The 18949-nt window shown below is 43.2% G+C and overlaps 1 protein-coding gene across 4 annotated transcripts in view; it reads right to left on the reverse strand.

The window, feature by feature from the left end:
- The window catches only part of TFAP2E (transcription factor AP-2 epsilon), a 70778-nt gene that overhangs the window by 20272 nt on the left and 31557 nt on the right, over positions 1-18949 (reverse strand). For 2 of the 4 annotated variants that reach the window (XM_081921484.1, XM_081921485.1), the window contains exon 4: positions 16710-16799. The exons of the other annotated variants lie outside the window; for them this stretch is intronic. In XM_081921484.1, the coding sequence (XP_081777610.1) occupies positions 16710-16799 (90 nt within the window). The remainder of the gene's footprint in view (positions 1-16709; positions 16800-18949) is intronic. 4 annotated transcript variants of the gene reach the window in all.

The following is an 18949-nucleotide window of genomic DNA, read 5'->3' on the forward strand; positions in this document are numbered from 1 at the left end:
AGGTGGTCCTTGGCAAAAAGGGAGGCCCCCTCCTCCCTTGGGTGAGTCCCGCTGGGTTTATCTGATGGTAGCAAAGAACCACAATGCTCCAGGCAATGTCAGGCAGCTGGGCCTAACTGTGGTTTTTAATTTCCCACAATGCTTCAGGTGGGCATTGTGTAGGGGTCTTGTGGGAAATAAAAAATGCTGTTAGATCCAGCTGCTTGGTGCTACTCAGAGCTCTATGTTGGAACAAAATATGTAAAAAGTGGCCCTGCCAGGAAGTTGGCACTCTGGCAGCTGCCCCAAGCTGCCAGGTGCCGATTCTGGCCACAAGTGACAGGAAAGTTTTAAGTATTACCTCTCTCACACACAGCCAGGTGCTGCTTCTCAGCTCAAAATTTCCTTCTCCCAAAAGAGTTTCTCATTTAAAACCAAAATCCACAGAATGACTTTCTTTTTTGCCATATGTATGTACAGTGGTACCTCAGGTTACATACGATTCAGGTTACATACGCTTCAGGTTACAGACTCCGCTAACCCAGAAATAGTGCTTCAGGTTAAGAGCTTTGCTTCAGGATGAGAACAGAAATCGTGCTCCAGTGGCACGGCGGCAGCAGGAGGCCCCATTAGCTAAAGTGGTGCTTCAGGTTAAGAACAGTTTCAGGTTAAGAACGGACCTCCGGAACGAATTAAGTACTTAACCCGAGATACCACTGTATAGTTAGCCTCTCAGTCACTAATATTCTGTTCCTGAAAGAAAAACGGGCAGGTTGGGAGATTAGCCAGGATGATTACAGAAGTGTTGTAGGAAGGTGCCACGGGTTCCCCACGGGGCATATACTCCTCTCAATAACTTCAGTAGCTTCTTTTTTCAATCCAAAGGTGCTTCAGAGTTCAAATTGTGATCCATGATAGAAGGTATTTATGGCAGCACCCGCAGAGGAGGTCAGAGCCCTCAGCTATATTTCAAAGGTGTCCTCTGTCATTAGCTTTGTTCCCCGAGGGGATTTCTCAGGTATTCTGTCTTATCTTGAATGCGCAACCTGAGCAAGGCCTTTGTGTCAAAGAGATCTCTCAGGTACCACAAGCCTTTGAAATGGAAGGGGCTGCTTAGATTCTTCCAGAATCTTTAAAATCACCCCACATTCTGCTCTGTCATTCAGGTGTACGGAGGAGGGAAAACAAAATATAAATGTCACCAGGTGAAGGAGGAAGTGTGTGACGCAGCTTGCTTCATGACACGTTACAAAATTCCTCCATAACAATTGCTCCTGAGTAACGAATTAAGTTGTAGCACGTATGCAGGTAATGAAAAGCGGTGACTCCACAGGTGTGCAAATTGTGAGTGTACAAAATGCAGAGAAACTGCAGTTGGTACCCCCTGGACTGTTTTCAAAATTCTGTTCCTAAATATCGTGGCTGGCCCAAGGCATTTTGCTGCCTGAGAAGGGCAAGATGAGACACCCCCATTCCCCACCTTCAGATTCCACGTATAGAGGCTGACTGGACCAGCCATTGAATCTTATTTCAATATGGGTGACTAGAGATTTGCAAATCTGTCATTTTTGGTTCTTCTAAGTACAGTCCTCCATATTAACTTTCAGATTTATTCATTTTACTTCATGAAAATTCATCAACATTTTAGTGGGATTATTGCCTAGTATGTTATTTTCACTAATACATGCATATGCACCATACCCTAGTACAGTATGTCCATTTTTGTCTGCCTTGCCTGGCTGAAGAACTGTACTGCAAAATTTGAATGTGAATTTCAAAGGATGGCTGCATTTCACTTCACATAACATTTCGGAAAGTGCAAATTACAGAGGTTCCATCCATGTTGGTGAAAGCCACCACACTTGGTATTGTTTTATGTAAAACCACTTGGTTGATTAAGTGGTATATAAATATTGACAAATAAAAATAAAATAAATTTAAAAACCCTGCTAGCTTGGGCAGTTCAGGAGAGGCCATGTGACGCACACAAAGTTCCGTCCGACATTTCACTGCTGCTTCCTGCCCCACAGCATCTGCCACCTGAGGCGGCTGCCTCATTCTGCCTATTAGCAGGACCAGCCCAGGAAATACTGTATATATTATAGGCAGATAGATTTAACATTCTCACCAGTACAAACATCCTCAGAGCAGCTCCCAAATCAACAACAAGAGAGTGAAAACAAATAATAAATTAGGATTGCAGTCCTGTACACATTTGCCTGGTAGTCCCATTGAAATCAGGGGGACTTACTGTTAAGTAGGCAGGTATATGAGTTTGGGTCTTTTCTTTGACACCAGGAATAATCACAACTGGTCTGGACACAAGGTTATCAGATGAAGAAGACTTGGGTAAAAGATCAGGGGGAATTTTCCCTTGCAGAGGGGGAGAACCTGGTCAAACAAGTTTTGCTACAATGTTTAGGGCTAACTGATCACTCTGTTTGGGGTCAAGCTGGAATTTTCCCTGAGGTCAAGCTGGCCTTTTATTTACTGAACTATGTTTCCATTCTTGTCTTTCTCCAGTGACCTGAGCTCAAGATGGGCTAGCAAGTGTGCTATGAAGCTGTTTTTTCCTGCACATTTGCTCTGCTGGAGTGTTTAATCTATCTGCTTTTTACTATATAAAAATCCAGGTAAATACTATATATAAAACCATTTCCTGCTGGATTCTCATGAAAGGTCAACCCTTTTAGCTGTTGCGGGATTTGCCTTTGCAGCAATTTAAAATTTGGCCCAATTTACTACCTTCTCAGTCATATGATAAATAAAGTTAGACTATATTGCTATTGTGAATATTTCCTTTTGTTGCAATTATTACTACTTTGTTCTGTGGCTGAAACAAAAATGCTAAATTGACTGACTGACAATTTGGTTGTAATGTTTTTGTAACTCTTTGTTGACTGGGGCTGACAGGAGTTGTCATCCAAACTATCTGGAGGGCACCAGGTTGGGGAAGGTTGACATAGACCTTAGCTGCTGAAGTGATGCACTGGGATCTTTTGAAGGGCCCAGCTCCCACAAAAGACTCCTCCTCCCTTGTGCCAAATGGAATGCAGGGGAAAATACAGCTTTTTCTTCCATTTCCCCCTAATATTACACAGTGGTACCATGGTTTACGAACTAAATCCGTTCTGGAAGTCCGTTCTTAAACCAAGCATTCTTAAACTAAGGCGTGCTTTCCCATAGCAGCGGAGGACTCAATTTACAAATGGAACACACTCAACAGGAAGCGGAACATGTTCTTATTCCAAGGCAAAGTTCACAAACCAAAACACCAACTTGCAGGTTTGCAGCATTTGTTCCTAAACTAAGCTGTTCTTAAATCAAGGCACCACTGTACATTGATTTTTTCTAAAAGTTACATTTATAAACAGAACCAAATGAAAACAAACTCAAATATATACCCAGAAGATGACATAAACTACCCAGACCATAACACTGTATGCATAAAGGAAACTTCAACCCCTCTCCCACAACTGCTACCCCCCACTAATCCTATTTCCCAAATGTGTAATATCAAACACAAGTTATAAGAGCTACTTTACAATTTTTTCCACATTATTCACCTCCCCTGCCTCTCTTTGTCCTTCCGTTTTGTGAGTATGTGTAGAAAGCATGCCTATAGACACTTTTCTTAATTAAGTAGTTATTTAAGCAAAATGTTTTTGCCACTGCTTATTCGTTTATTTAATTATTAATCATTTAAACATTTATTTACTGTCTTACTTAATTATTCCCTTTACAAACTTACATATCTTTTTGTTTCGTTTTTAGATTAGGGCTAAATGTGTGTTTTCATTTTGTATAACAATTTTTGTTATAAACACCTACAACCGCAAAGAAAAGGAATATCTATTTCCCATTATCCCCCTTCGCTATGCACTCCTGAGGTGACAGGAAAGTGCTACGCAGCCTCAAAGGGGGGCTGCCCCATAGCTCTTTTGGAGCCAGTCAGGGCACTTCCAGCCAACCTGTGAACTGAGCATTCACCCCAACTATGGGGAGATGATATGACTGCGTCAAAGCAAGGCTGCGTGCGCACACACCATACATTCAAAGCACATTTACAGCATGTGGCTTCCTCCAAACAATCATGGAAACTGTAGTTGACTCCTCACAAGGCTACAGTTACCAGCCATCGTCACAAATGGTACTTCACAAGATTCCTGTTACTTCCCTTCTTGCTAAAGGTCTGATCTTGAGGCAAAGTGGGTTTGCTATGCAAGACCTCCCAATCAACTATAACAGCAGCATCCGAATTTGCCAGTATGTGGTAGAATGAATCCCACCCGAAAACAGACTGGAAGCCCCCTCAGCCACTCAAACTTCCTTGTCTCAACCCCGAGTCACCCAACATAGAATAAAGTATACAAAGCCTGTTTCAATTGTGGTTCTTTGCTTTCAAAACAAAGACCTAGCGCTATTCGTTGAAAGGCAGGCTAGTGGCACAAGTAATCGATAAAGCCTACAGATTATCAGTTTCAGAGTGGCCCTGTGTCCTACTTTAGACTGGGCAGGATTACCGTATAATGATTTAGGTGGTCCTTGAGGTATCCTGCACCCAAATTGTTAAGTGCCTTGTAGATTAATTCAAGTACCTTGAACTTGGCCCCGTAGGCTATGGGAGGGCTGTGAAGCTTTCAAGCGCCAGGGCTATATGCTAGCAACCCCATCAGTGGTTTAGCTGCAGCATTTTGTAATAGCTCGAGACCCAATGGTAGCCCCACACAGAGCATTAAACCTGGCTATAATGTTTTACCCTAGTATCAGAGGCAGTATGGCCCTGAATGCTAATTGCTGGGGAATGGGAAGCAGGGACTGCTTGTGGGTTTTACAAAGACACCCATGTTTGGCCACTGGGGGAACAAGATGCAGGACTAGATGGGGTTCTGGTCTGATCCAGCAGCCAAGCTCTTCCTACATTTCTCTCTGAGAGCTTCCAGTTTGCCTAGCTGAGTCATTCAGTCTTGCAAAAGAGCCAGGTGCCTCTTGGCAAGGTATATAGGAGGACTCTTTATGTGGCTGCTCAACAGTGTAATCCATTTTACAAATCGTGTGCTCGAGACATTCTGTTTTCTTTGCAGAAAGGCCTAGATTTGTTCGGCTTTGGGTGTACATGAACCTCGACAGCAGGGAACAAAGTCCCGCTGTTCTTTGGGGGAGGCTCTGTGTTCTGTGCAAGCCATGGTTGTGTCACTCTCCATTTGTTCAAACATATTTTGATTTCTCAGGGCCAAGAGGCCCTGCAGCAAAGATTATGCTTGGCAAATAATAACGGCAGCAACCATAACAATACTTTTCTGCGGGCAGAATGCAAAATGCGAATTTCCACCTGCCATTTTGGAAATTCTTGGCTGAAATTAACTCCAGGCTAAAGACCTTGGGTAGAAGTTGCAAAACCATCTGAACTGCAATCCATAACTTTCTTTTTGCAGGATTGCACCCTAGTTATCCTAATGCCTTCAGTGCGATTATTCTGGAGGAAGCAGTTTGGGAGGTGTGTAATCCAGAGCCTTGTTTACATCAAAGTTTGTTTTCAAACCATGGATCAGTTCTGATTTGTAGATCATATGCTGGAGTAAATGTAAATTGAGGCTGCATTTTAAATTGCATTTTAGCCTGTATTTTAAATTATTTGTCCCCCCCCCCCCCCGCTATTAAGCTAGGAAAGTTTCAGAAAAGGGCAACCAAAACAATCATGGAGCTGGAACAACTCCCGTATGAAAAGCATGAACAAACATGCACAAAGCTAGGAAATGCCAGAAATTGCTTTAACAGCAATTTTTCAGAGTCCTGATATTTAAGCCAAAACACCAGCAAAATTTGCTAACTCTGATAAATAACAACAAGCAATAAATACTATAAATAGGTGTGGTTTCTCAACTCTCAGCCTAGCCTACCTCAAAGGGTTGTTGTGAAGATAAAGTGGGGGGGAGGGAAAGGCAATGTACACAGTCTTGGAAGGAAAAGCAAGATACAAATGTACAAGAAATATGTACAATAAATGTACTGCCACAAAATGTAATGGTGGTCATCAGCCTGGATGCTTCTCAAAGAGGATTAGATAAATTCACAGAGGATAGCACCATCAATGAATCCTAGTATCCTAGTATGGTGGCTGTTACTATCTCCAGTGTCAGTATGTTTCTAAATACAAGTTGCTGGGGAACCTGAGTGGGGAGAATTGCCTTTGCATTCAGGTCCCAGAGTCATTTGGTTGGCCACTCTGAGAACAGGATGCTGGACTAGATGGGCTTCTTTTGGCCTGATCCTGCCCTCCTATAGATGCACGAACAGCACTCAGCTTTGCTACTAGGTAGGACTCACAGTCTGGCCCTAGACAAGAGTCTTGCAGCTTCAGGTCTGTGCCTGTGAAATGGGAGCCACCGAGGTGAGGCAGATGCACGGAGACTTGCAAACGCTTGGCAAATTAAAAATGGTAAGCAGCGCTATAAACAGTGGCAAGGGAGGACTAGTTCAGACAGTCTGACACCAAAGGCAAACAGGTATGTCAAAGGGTATGCAAGGTGGCTTCCAGTAGCTGAAGGGAGTTTCCTGGGATGAAGTGTCTTTCTGGACGAACCTCATTCCTCAGAGCAACGCCAGAGGCTGGGAGCCAGCCATGCCTCCTGCGGCTACGATGAGGGTGCAGATACTCTGTGGGATAGCTGAATTCAATAGGGGATTCGCCCAGTCTGTGAAAAGATGGGTCTGTTACATGGCTAGTAGGCATGATAGATAAACGGAGCCTCCATTTTCAGAAGCCAAATGCCAGATGCGGGACAGCAACAGTGGGAGAAGGCTTTTGCCATTATACCTTTTGCCTTTTCTTGGTGGAAACAAAATGCAGAGACAGATGGGACTTACGGTATATCCTTATGGCTGGAGTTCCTTGGCCCTAAGGTTGCCATGATGACAACAACAACAAAAACAGGGAAGTTTTGGAGTTCTGCTGTTCAAAAGAAGTTGGTGTGCTGTTCTCAATGTTGGAAGATAATGGTTCAACAATTTTTGTGTTCAGATTTTCACTTTTTGAAATATGGCAACCCTAGGTGAATTATTAAAATTCATTAAATATCAATTAATTGAATTCCTACTCCTCCCTTCCTTCCAAAGGAGCCCAGGGTGATAAACACATCAAAAAATAAATTAAAATTTATTTTAAAAAACCCAACCATAGCTAATAATGCTGGGTAGGTGCAAAGACACCTACCTATGCAGAGTCCTGCATTCTCAGTGTCCTGTCTAAACCAGGTTTCTGGCAGCTGCCTGAGCAGGCTTAGCATGCCACAGGTTTGTGTTGTGAGCAGATATAAGCTATGAGGTGAAAATTCAATTCAGTTCACATTTAAAGGCAAACCTACCTAATTTGCAGTTTCCAAAACACACAGCCATCTTTTGAAATTCACACTCCTCCAAATTTTGCAATCTGTTCTCCACCCAAGTAACGTGTAAAAGATGCACATTATTAAGACAGAGTGTGCATAAAAAGATACACATTACTAGGATAATGTGCATAAAAATGGGTTATATTAGGTGAAATCGCTTCGCAAAAATGTATATATTAGATGGAATTGTATACAGACGTGTAAGAGAAATTTGCACTGAAATGCTGGTGAATTTACATGAAGACTTAAAAATATAAATCACAAAGTGACGTGGAAATATGGAGAATTAATGTTAAGATTGGAAGAATGAGAAACTGAAACCAAGAGATTTGCCCATCCCTAGGCAGGTGTTCTACTAGTATGCCAACTTTATACACGATTGCAGCAGCCAGCAACTTGGTTTAGATGTGATGCCAGGCACATGTTGCTCTGCACGGATACCTTTTTTACTCACGCCGCAGGGTCACATTTAAATCAGGGCTCGCATTTAAACCAAGTCCTCAGGCTGTTCTTATCTGCAAAATGGCAACAACAGTCACCTAAATCGTAGGGTTGTTTTGAGGGCAAACGCAATAAAGATTATAACAGAGTTTGCAAAAGAAAAGCATTGCATTAATGGCAAATGAATACAGTAGAATTAGGCCCCTAATAATCCTAAACTGCTATTTTTCAAAAAAAATGGGTGCCGGGGGCAGGGGAGCAGATGAGCAGGATTGGAACAGCACTAACAGGAGGAAGTTAACTCATACTTTCTGCCACAATTTTGGAAAAAGTATCTGCTCCCCAGCATTGCTGTTAGTCATTAGAACAGCCAAAAGCCCATCTAGTCCGATATTCTATTTTCACAGTGTACAACCAGATTCCCAATGAGAAGCCCACAAGCAAGATGTGGCTGCAACACCACAACTCCCATAACAGCTGCAATTCCCGCCATCCAAGAAGAACAACTTCCAAAGGCTTAACCTTAACTTTTGAGATCCAAGTAAAATCATGTAGGTTAGAAATTCCTATAAGTCTGACTTTCAAGTGGGGATGGAGGAGAAATTCTATTCAGTTCACATCCGAAGCCAAATCTATCAAATTTGCACTTTCCCAAACAGTATGCATAACACAGATGTTTTTCGAAATATGCGTTTATCCGCATTCTGCAATGCAGTTCTCCAACCAACGCTTACAAAAACGCACACAGTAGAAGAACGTGTGCATAAAAATGAAGGTATTAGTGAAAGCTAACACTCAGAAAATGCATTATGTTAAGGGGAATTGGTTATAAAAATGTGTTTATTAGGAGAAATTCTCACTAAAATGCTGGCGGATTTTCATGGGGATGTAAAATACTCCCCCCCCCAAATTGCAGCAGAATGTGGAGAACTGTATTTAAGATTGCAAAAGGGAGAAACAGAGAACCGAAACATATCCTTCCATTAGGGTACAATGCACACACACACACACACACACACACTTGGAGGAGTGTGGGGGTGTTGCAGCGTGCTTTGCCCCCAACCTTTGCACTGGACAATTTTTAGGGAGCTCGTTTTGTGACAGCTTAATGGCTTCTCCACAACCATTAACACTCACAGTAATGAACGTGAGAAGGGATTCTGACACTGTGATGAATTTGGCCCAAAGTTGTCACGCAAACACACAAGTTCACTGGAGAAATGAAGACGCACGTAAGAGGCAAGAACCGAACTGTCGGGATTTTTGCCCCTCACAAAGAAAACATGTTCCGCTCCCCCTGAAGCACTGCAATGCCAGAGACCCCATTTTGCCAAACAGATGAGAATCGCCTGCGTTGCACAAAGGAAAGCAAATGAGAGTCTGCGCCCCAACAGCAAAACTGTTTTAAAAAATCTGCTGTACCTGCAGCAAAAAAATCCCCCAGCCACCCAGATTCATTGACACACACACACCTCTAATTAGGCAAGTCGTAACAAAGTATGTGGAACTTTGCGATAACTGGTGCCTTGCAGGCGTGGCGAGGGCAGAGGAAAAGCTCACAGCCTTCCACATGGCCCAGAGTGCTTTATCACACACACACACACACACCTTGATTCTACACTCTCCTTAATTAAGCATTATAAATATCATTTTAAAGAAAGGGACTGCTGTTGGGGCTTAGCCCTGGGGCAGTAAACTCTCTTTTAAGTTTTTCCTTTGTTTTGCTGATTAGGTAATTTTATACAGAGTTACTGCAGCAAAATATGCATGAGAGGGAGATGAAGAGAGTTGCGTTACATATGGAACAGTGCTCAGTTTTGAATGGAAACAGGACAACTCGCAATTAAGCCCTTTAACACCCCTCACCCACATCCCTTCAAGTTGTAGGTGGCTAAATCTTGAGACAGAGGCCCCATCTGCACCATGCATTTAATGCAGTATCATACCACTTTAAAGAGCCACGGCTTCCACCAAAGAATCATGGGGATTGTGGTTTGTTTGTTAAGGCGCTCAAAGTAGGTAGAAGGCCCTGTTCCTCTCACAGAGCTACAATTCTCAGAGTGGTGCAACAATCTTCCCAGGGAACTCTGAGAATTGTAGCTCTGTGGAGGATGAATAATTTGGTGGCAAGTTTGTGTGGTGGTGTGGTGTGGTGTGGTATTGTGGTTTACACATGATATGGATGAGAAAACATAGCTTCAGTTTTCTATTTGCTGCCTTGATCCTTGTTCTTACATTTCAGTCTCCTTAACTGTAAAATGAGGAAAGAATTGTAACAAATTCATTTGTTGTTTTGAATAAGTAGGGTCGCCATAATATATCAGAAAATTCCGGTAATGTTGGGGGTGGGGAGGAGGCTAAATTGGTGCCCGGCAGGAATTTTCAATTTAACAGAAAATGTCCAGGATTTCGTCTGTTCCCCGGCAGAAGCGGAAGCGCTGTACAGTGGTCGCTTCCTTGTTGCATCCATAAAGTGCAATATGCAAATGTGACAGTGGATGGCGATGGTGAGCTATGGCAAATTCAATCCCCCCCCGATACGTTTTTTTAAAAAGCATTTTCACAGTGGTTTTTTTTATGTGTGTAGATTCCACCTTGGTGTCAGATCCTGCAAAAGACTATAGCTCAAGTACAATAGTTTATTATATTATAACTACAAACATTTTGGATCTCTAAGAAGCCACGTTTTCTCATGTTTCAGCAGTACATAACAACCACTATATTTTGTGGTGCGGGGAATTTTAAAGAAACCCAGTATAAGGCACAAGATGGTCGTAGTCTCCATTCTGTCTTGGGAAACTCTCAGAGAATTAAACAACCCAAGAATGCGACGTACCCTCCAATACCTGACAAATTTAAAGAAGTAGCATTTTCTTTTAGACAAAGGCTGAATTTTAAGCACAGAGGGCAAAGGGTTTCCCATTCTATAGCTTACTTCCTGACAGTCTGATGCTCAAATTCCTTATCTCTGAACCAAGGATGGGTGGATCTGATGAGTTTGGTTTCTCATTTTTCAGTCTTAAATTCAAGGTGAAATACAGACTGCAAGAAGGAAGTTGTGGAGTGTGATAGTTCTAGCCTTGTAGTGAGACCTCCACCTTCCCTCCACTACCAAGAAGTCCTTGCTTTACCCACAACTATGCCTTGTCTTGTTTGAGCCTGCATGGAAGAAATAATTCACAAGGGGGTAGCAAGCAAGTTGCACATAGGAACTAGCCTTAGACAGTGTCAGACCACTGATCCATCTACCTTGGTGTTGCTGACTGGCAGCAGCTGTCCGGGGCTTCAGGCCGGGTTCCCTCCCAACCCTAACTGGAGATGCAGGGATTGAACCTGGGATGTTCTGCATGTTAAGCAGATGCTTTGCCACTGAGCTACGCCTCTTCCGCTCTATTGCTTCACCAAACTCCTGCCAAGGGCGTCTTGTTACAAAGCACAGAACCCATGAAAGAAACCTTCAAAAGGCATCATTTCATTTCTCAGGGTTTTTGGTAGCAAAGATCTGTGAATTTTTTTTCAAAAGGTGAGGAGTTTTGTCATGGCCACAGGCTAAACGATAAAAACTAACTTAACAAAACGTGGAAGATTATGAAATCCCATGTCTGAGGTGGGGATGAGATTCCAAAATTACAGATTGCTATGAAAGTGCATTTCAGTTTGGAAAGTCTAGCAGGGTCCAAGTAGGTATTGCTGTCGATTAGAAGATGCTCCAGTACAGTGGTACCTCAGGTTAAGTACTTAATTTGTTCCAGAGGTCCGTACTTAACCTGAAACTGTTCTTAACCTGAAGCACCACTTTAGCTAATGGCTAAAGCTGCCGTCACACCACCAGAGCACGATTTCTGTTCTTAACCTGCAGCAAAGTTCTTAACCTGAAACACTATTTCTGGGTTAGCGGAGTGTGTAACCTGAAGTGTATTTAACCTGAAGCGTATGTAACCTGAGGTACCACTGTATTAGGCACAAGGTCAAGAATGTGCAGGCCAGCAGCCTGTATGAAGAGCTGAGAGAACAGGCAGCATAACTAGAAACTGGGGGAAGTTGTGACAGTGATCTGCCATAGACTCTGCCGGGCTCACTGCAAGGCCTGGAACTGACTTTTCTGTTACAAGGCCTTTAAGCAAGTCGCTGGCAGCTCCACCTCTCCAGCCTTCCACGGCTGCCTCGCAGTTCAATTACTCCATTGCTAAACAGATTGTGTTAAATACTCACTGACTCAGTGTAAGTATCAATTTGTGCAATGGGAATATGGATCCGCTCCAACCAGATCTATAATTACAGCGCTGTACTAAAGAGATGGGGAATAATATACCCCGGGGACTCGCAGCCAGGCAGGTCTTCTTGTTTACAAGCTTGCTCAGAGGTCAGTAATGGAGAGTACCCATTCTTCCTAGCTTTGGTCTGCTGTTGCTGCAATAAATGCCTCTCTGGCTTGAAAGGCAGCCATCTTTCAGGCACCTCAGTTACTAGGGAGGCGACAGTCGTAACCTTTTCTTTTTTTAAAAAAAAAAGCCTCTGGAGTCCAGAGTCAGCAATTCCAATTTGCAAGGCTGGCTTTTTAAAAGAGTGCAAGATTGTGACTAAACCAATACAGACCCCCTTCTCCCTTGGTTCCTCTCTCATTTTGGAGACCTGCTCAGAGTGCAGTGCTCTCATGACATCGCCTGCCTCCTCCTGCCTATGCAGAAACAGAATTAATTAATTATACATCATTCATCCCTGGCAGATATTTATCCACCCTTTAAAATAAAAGTCCTCAGCTAGGCTTGCTTGACAAAGGGAGGAACAGGGATGGGCAGGAAGGGAGATTTCAACCATCAGCAATTGGCAACAGAGGAGATGGAGCTGTAGTGAGGGAGGAAAGATGAACACTTTTCAAAAGTGAATCCAACTCGCTTTGTATATTCTCCACATCTGTACTCGGAATGTCGGGGCTATAAATTGGCTGGGACAGCAAGTTTCAAGCCTCTCTCCTTGCACACGCACACACTGCAACCTCTTCTGCAGTCATTTATGTATTTATTTTATTGAATTTGTATAGTTTTCTTTGTCAAAAGACCACAGGGCACAGAACTTAAATGCCAATACATAACATAACATAAAAATCAAAAGTTATAAAAATGCAATTGTAATAATTCACCTGCTGAAATGCTCCTGTGTGGGGACTGCAGAACCCTCCTACTTTGCAAACCCTCCAACATTTTATAAAACTAGGAAGAGGATTGCACTATGTCTCAATTCCCATCATTGTCAAGGATCAGCTGCCTGCCCTGATGTGGCTGTTAAAATCGGAGAGGGTGCGCAAGGTGGAGAACCTCCAGGTGCCGCTGAACTCCCAATGGTCAAGGAGTAAATCTGCAAACACTTCAGTTTTGCTATCTGGCTTCTAATGTGAGCCACCCAGGCACCTAAGTCAGTTGACCATCAAGCTTTTCCTCACCTGTGGACACGATCAGCTGCTCAACCCATCAGCAAAAAGTGGCTGGTTCACTGGAGTCCGACAAGCAGCAGCTCCACTAGGCTGTAGTCATCCTCAGTTAATTTCCCGTGTGCCTGCTTCTGACCCCGTTCCCACCCCCAAATCCCTTCAAGAATTGGCTTCCATCTCCTTAGGGAAAGTGTAGCAGCAGCTCTTTTGGACAATGCTTCTAACGTGTAGGTGGAGATGAGCAAGGAAGGGAAGAATGATGCAATCCTACACCAAAATAAACGTGACTGCGAGGGAATTAATTCTGCACACTGCCAATTAAGGCTCCATCTCTCTGTTCACATTTTCTGGGAGCCTTGGCTGGAAGTACAGCATAAATAGGAATCTCAGCCCTTTTACAGCAGCCTAGGCAAAAGGCATCCCAGATTTGGTCAGAAGTGAGAGCCGTGTTTTCTCTTGATATAAATGCTGTCTAACTCGATTGGGACAGATCTCTTTCTACTGCCGTGGAATGTGGGGAGGGGGGAAAGAGACTTGGCAAAAACAGAGGAGGATTCCACCATTTCCATCCACCAAAGTCTCATAGAGGGGTCATGGGAGTGTAATTATATAATACATTTGTTAATCAATACAATATATAAAGCAGTATGTATTATATCAGTATAAATTTAATATCCTCTTTGCAGGTTTTCTTTTTACAACTAGGCAGCATATAAATTTTCTGAAATAAATAAAAGATTTATAAACTGCTTGATCAAAGTGCTCTCTAAACAGCATACAACAGAAAGTGTAGAAAAAACGCAGCTAAAACCCAATTGGGGAAAATTGTACATAAAACTGTTCATGAAAATAACATATAAAATACATTATATTCATAAAAAATCCCTTGCTGTACTGTGCACTAAAATTAGGACACATTTTCATGAGAATTAAAAGAATAATAATCCCAAAACTGGTGCTGAAAGTTGAAGAACTGAACTTAAGGCTGGAAAAATGAGAAACAAAGAGAAAAAAGAAATTGACAGAATCCCTCCTGTTGAGAACTTACTTAGTCTAAAAATAGCGAGTGTTTAAAAACACACAGAAATGGCAGAGAAGCCAAACAGGCACTTATCCCTGTGCTCGCTAAACATACAGTTCTTTAAACAAAGACTGTGCCAAAAAATAAATAAATCCTTGAGACATGTGATAATGGATCATAACCTCATCTGATGGAATAATGGGTGGGTTGATTTTCTACAAAATTGCAAATTTTGACAAGGATTTGAACCAAAAGACAAACCCCAACATTGTGATTACAGCCAAATTTTCCAGCCTTGTAATAAAAAATAAATATATTGCTGGAGCACATTTTCTACATATTATCTCTTGCTCGCTTGGCACACATGCAGAAATAAGCAAACAGTGGCATGTAATGAATGCACAAAACCCCACATTGTGTACCCGGCTGGTAAAGCATTTCTTATTCAGCGGTATTTAATAAAAAGCCTGTTATGTTCTAATTAAAGCAAAAATCATTACGGTTGTTAGCACTCAGCTTGCTTTTTCCCCCTTTCTAGTCTTTTTTTTTAATGTAACATAATGATTTTTTTTAATCTGCAAGAAAAACAATTTCCCTGTGTAACCAGAAAAGGCTGAGCAAAATGACAACAGCAATTTCATCTTATTTCTCTGTGCCTCCAACATCCACTGTGCCGTCATATTTCTACTTTATTTTTTAAGTGTACAGGGATGGGGTTTTCCCTTCCTGGTGTGAAAATGTCTAAGGTTGGGGGGTGAAGGTACTGGCTTAAGCAGACTGGAGATCACAGAATCATAGCCTTATCCTCCATGAATTTGTCTGACACTCTTTTGAAGCCATCCAGGTTGCTGACTACCACTTCATAGAGAGAAGCAGTGTACTGGGGACAAACAAGGAGGACATCATCTTCATGTCTTACTAGTGAGCCTCTGGAAAGTGTTTTCTGGACTAAATGGATTTTAGCCTGATCTTTCACAGCAGTTCTCTGGAGTTATGGAAGGCTTGCCTCACGCTAGTTCCTTATGGAGAAGCAGGGAATACCCACTTTTCTTGCAAACATCTGAAACAGTACAGGGGCAGATCAAGATCAACTGGATGATCTGCAGCAGAACAGCAGAAGTTTCTGACACACACACAAATACACAGCAGCTAAGACTGCTGAAATGAAGGGTGCTTCCAGATGAGCATTCCTCCTGATGTGTTTGCACAAAAATTGCACTGAGGTTGTTACACATTGCTGTTTCTTGAGCATCCATTCTGATTTGTTCATAAGAAGGACATATGATGTTGTCATTATCCCACACTTTCCAGGACATTTTCTCATCAATTTTCTTACCACAAAAATGTTGTTTGTTTGTTTGTTTTGGAAGTGGGCTTGTTGTATCAGAACACTAAAATCAACATTAAATTTACTGGCATATGAATTCATCATGCTGTCATACTTGACTGTTGTCAAGTAGTGCCAGTCTTGAAGTGGCCAAAGAAAGATAGTCAGCTCAGCTCTGGGACTAGGAATGGGCAGAGGTCAATTTCGATTTTCACTTTTCCAGTCTTACTTTCTCTTCCACATTTCCACATCAGTTTGCAAATTTCTTCTAATATTTTTGCAAAGCAATTTCCATCTCGTATGTTATTTTCACCGATACCTGGAGTTACCCTTGTCTCTTAATTCTGAGTTTTCACCAGTTGCCTTTCACTCAAGTCACTGTCCCTGTTTTCAGATGGGATTTAATCACATATCAGGCCAATTCAGGTCAGGTTGCACAAATAAAATGGGGATTTGGCAGTCTTGTGGAACAAACCCACTTCTCTTTCAAAAACTGAAATTTTTGCAATAAGGAAAGTGACAGGAAAATGCACTGGCAAGGTAACCCTAGATTGATGCAATGTCATATAACCTCCCTGCAAATAATAAATAGCAGACATCATCTAACTTCTCCAAAAACTTTTTGTGCAAGCAAATCAGGACGATAATGCACAATAAACAGGTCACAGCAACCTCAGCCTTTGGGTAGCTCTACCGGCTAGCTTTAGAGTGTCTCATTTTAATCCCTGACCTCTAGGAACTCACACATAGTTGTACGGTATATATGCTGGTCACCCCAAGTGCACATCACTCATGTGGTGCAGTATCTAACTGGCTCTTTCCCATTGAGTCACCATTTTTCTCTCTGCCTCCAGTCAGTGGGTTCTAATAAATACAACAGTGGTGAATTAGAACCTGCTAGCTTGAAGCCAGCCAGGTCCTCATCTAAATATCTGAAGGGTTGTTACACAAAAATGATGGTGCAGATTTCTTTCCTGTTGCTCCAGAGGGCAGGAGGACCAGGAAGCCATGGTTCCTATTACAAGGAAGGGGATTTTGACTAAATGTTAGGAGGAGGAACTTCCTGGTGGCATGACATGTTTGAGAGTGGAGCAGGCAGCCAGGGAAGGTGGCGGGCTCTCCTACCTTCCTTGGAGGTTTTTAAGCAGAGGCTGGAAGGCCACCTAGCAGGGATGCAACAGCAGCAAGTTTCCTGTATCATCAGCGGGTGTTGGTCTGGAATGATGTTGACACATGAAAAACGATTATAGCATTAAAGAAACAGAGTGAGAGTATGAATTGGCAAGTCTGTGGCATTTTTTTCTTTAATAAGGCCAAAGGGAAAGAGGTTAAGAGTCGCTGCGCTGCCAGTGAAGAAACCAATGACATCACCTAGAATGCAAGGATAATGGACACCGCAGACAAACGGTCCATAGGAGCCAATGGTGACCACAGGGAAACAACTATGTGTTAAGGTGCAGCCATCTGTCTGATAAACCAGCTAGAGAGGGGTTTACTAACTCAGTGGATGGGAAGATATTTCCTAACCCAGAAACCTGACCCACAGAAAATCCCAAAATAAAGATTGCTAAGAACTTTGGGTCTAGAGAACAACATGACCCATTTGAGGCTATGAAGAGTATCAAAAGATTTCCACTCCATCCCAACCAAAGACTAAGAAGCTAGACTTGGGGCTGCTCCCCACCCCCCAAAGAAGCGTGCTTGTGTAATTATGAATGCACTACAATTAGAAATATGAACAAAATTAGCCCTGTAAATTTGCCATCCTGTTCTCAATAAACTTGGGACTTTCTGGAACACTCCCTTTACTGCAAGGTTCCTCCTCGCAGGCCATTGGATTGATCAGCATTGCTAACAAAGTTTGAGGTGAAGTCCCCAAGTGAGACAGCCCTGCTCCACATAACCCCTAGAGGGCTCATGAATTTACTCCAGGTGAGGAACAAGTTTGCACATTGCAGTGCAAACTAGGAAAAAGGAGTTGGCATGAAGCAGGAAGGGCGCCTTCTTGTGCCACAAAACCCAGACATCAAACCCCTTCACTAAAGTCATGTGGAATCTGCATCAGGAAAGGCTGATGTCTGCATCCTGTCTAAATTATGCAAATTAATCTAATTTGAATGTTGTTATACTCCCTTCCTGAATCAACCAGAACACTGTGATTTTCAAGCTGTGCTCCGTGGAATATGCAGCTCTTTGGAAACTTATATGGGGGTTCCTCAGGGAGGGACGGGACGCGGGTGGCGCTGTGGATTAAACCACAGAGCCTAGGGCTTGCCAATCAGAAGGTCGGCGGTTCAAATCCCCATGACGGGGTAAGCTCCCGTTGCTTGGTCCCTGCTCCTGCCAACCTAGCAGTTCAAAAGCACGTCAAAGTGCAAGTAGATAAACAGGTACCGCTCCGGCGGCAAGGTAAACGGAGTTTCCGTGCGCTGCTCTGGTTCGCCAGAAGCGCCTTAGTCATGCTGGCCACATGACCCAGAAGCTGCTCACCGGCTCCCTCGGCCAATAAAGCGAGATGAGCGCCGCAACCCCAGAGTCGGCCATGACTGGACCTAATGGTCAGGGGTCCCTTTACCTTACAGGGAGGGACATCAGTTATGGTAAGCCAGCCTGCCCACTATCAGACCAATACTACTTTTTCTTCTCATTCTGAACACTTTTATTTCTACTCTACTAGTCACATCAGATTTACAGTAGATTCTAATCCATGTACAGTCCAGTACTTTGATTACTGTCTTGTATCCAGAGAGGCTTACTGCCTCCAACAATGAGGTGCAACATGGCCATCCAAGCTAGTAGCCATGGATAGCCTTTTCCTCCATGAAATCCAGTGCATTGCTTGATACTGTACAAACAGGAGGAGTTGTCGACACCCTGCTCCCAAGGGCCTTGTTCTAGCATCCCCCACCACGTTGTTTTGAAGTCGGCCAGAGGGCAACTCCAGGCACTGGTGGGACTGAAAAGGGGTGAGGAGAAGCCCCTCCTCTACAAGTACCCCTCCCCCCGGCATACAGAGTGCTGCGCTGCTGCCAATCTCTCCTCAGGTTCCTGAAGAAACCCTCCCAAGTTGTCACTCTTGCACGTGCACTTGTGACGTATGGCCCGCTCCAGTTCTATTGCCTGGAGGAACATCCAAAGTATTAAACTCATCTTTCTCTCCCTCCGCAAGGATCACAGAACCTGAGCAGCCTCCGCAATGACTCCCCGTCATTCACCACTATTAGCTTGAGGTCCTTCTGCTATGAAATTCCCCAACCTTCTCTAGGGCGCCTTTCCCACCCCACCTGCCCTGTGGAGAAGGCTGAAGGCCTGGGACTCTGGAATCTGAATCAGGATGCAGAATATGCTTGGGATATGCAACTGGT

The sequence above is a fragment of the Podarcis melisellensis genome, assembly GCF_964234715.1.
Source record: "Podarcis melisellensis genome assembly, chromosome: 8".
In the NCBI taxonomy this organism is placed as follows: Eukaryota; Metazoa; Chordata; class Lepidosauria; order Squamata; family Lacertidae; genus Podarcis; species Podarcis melisellensis.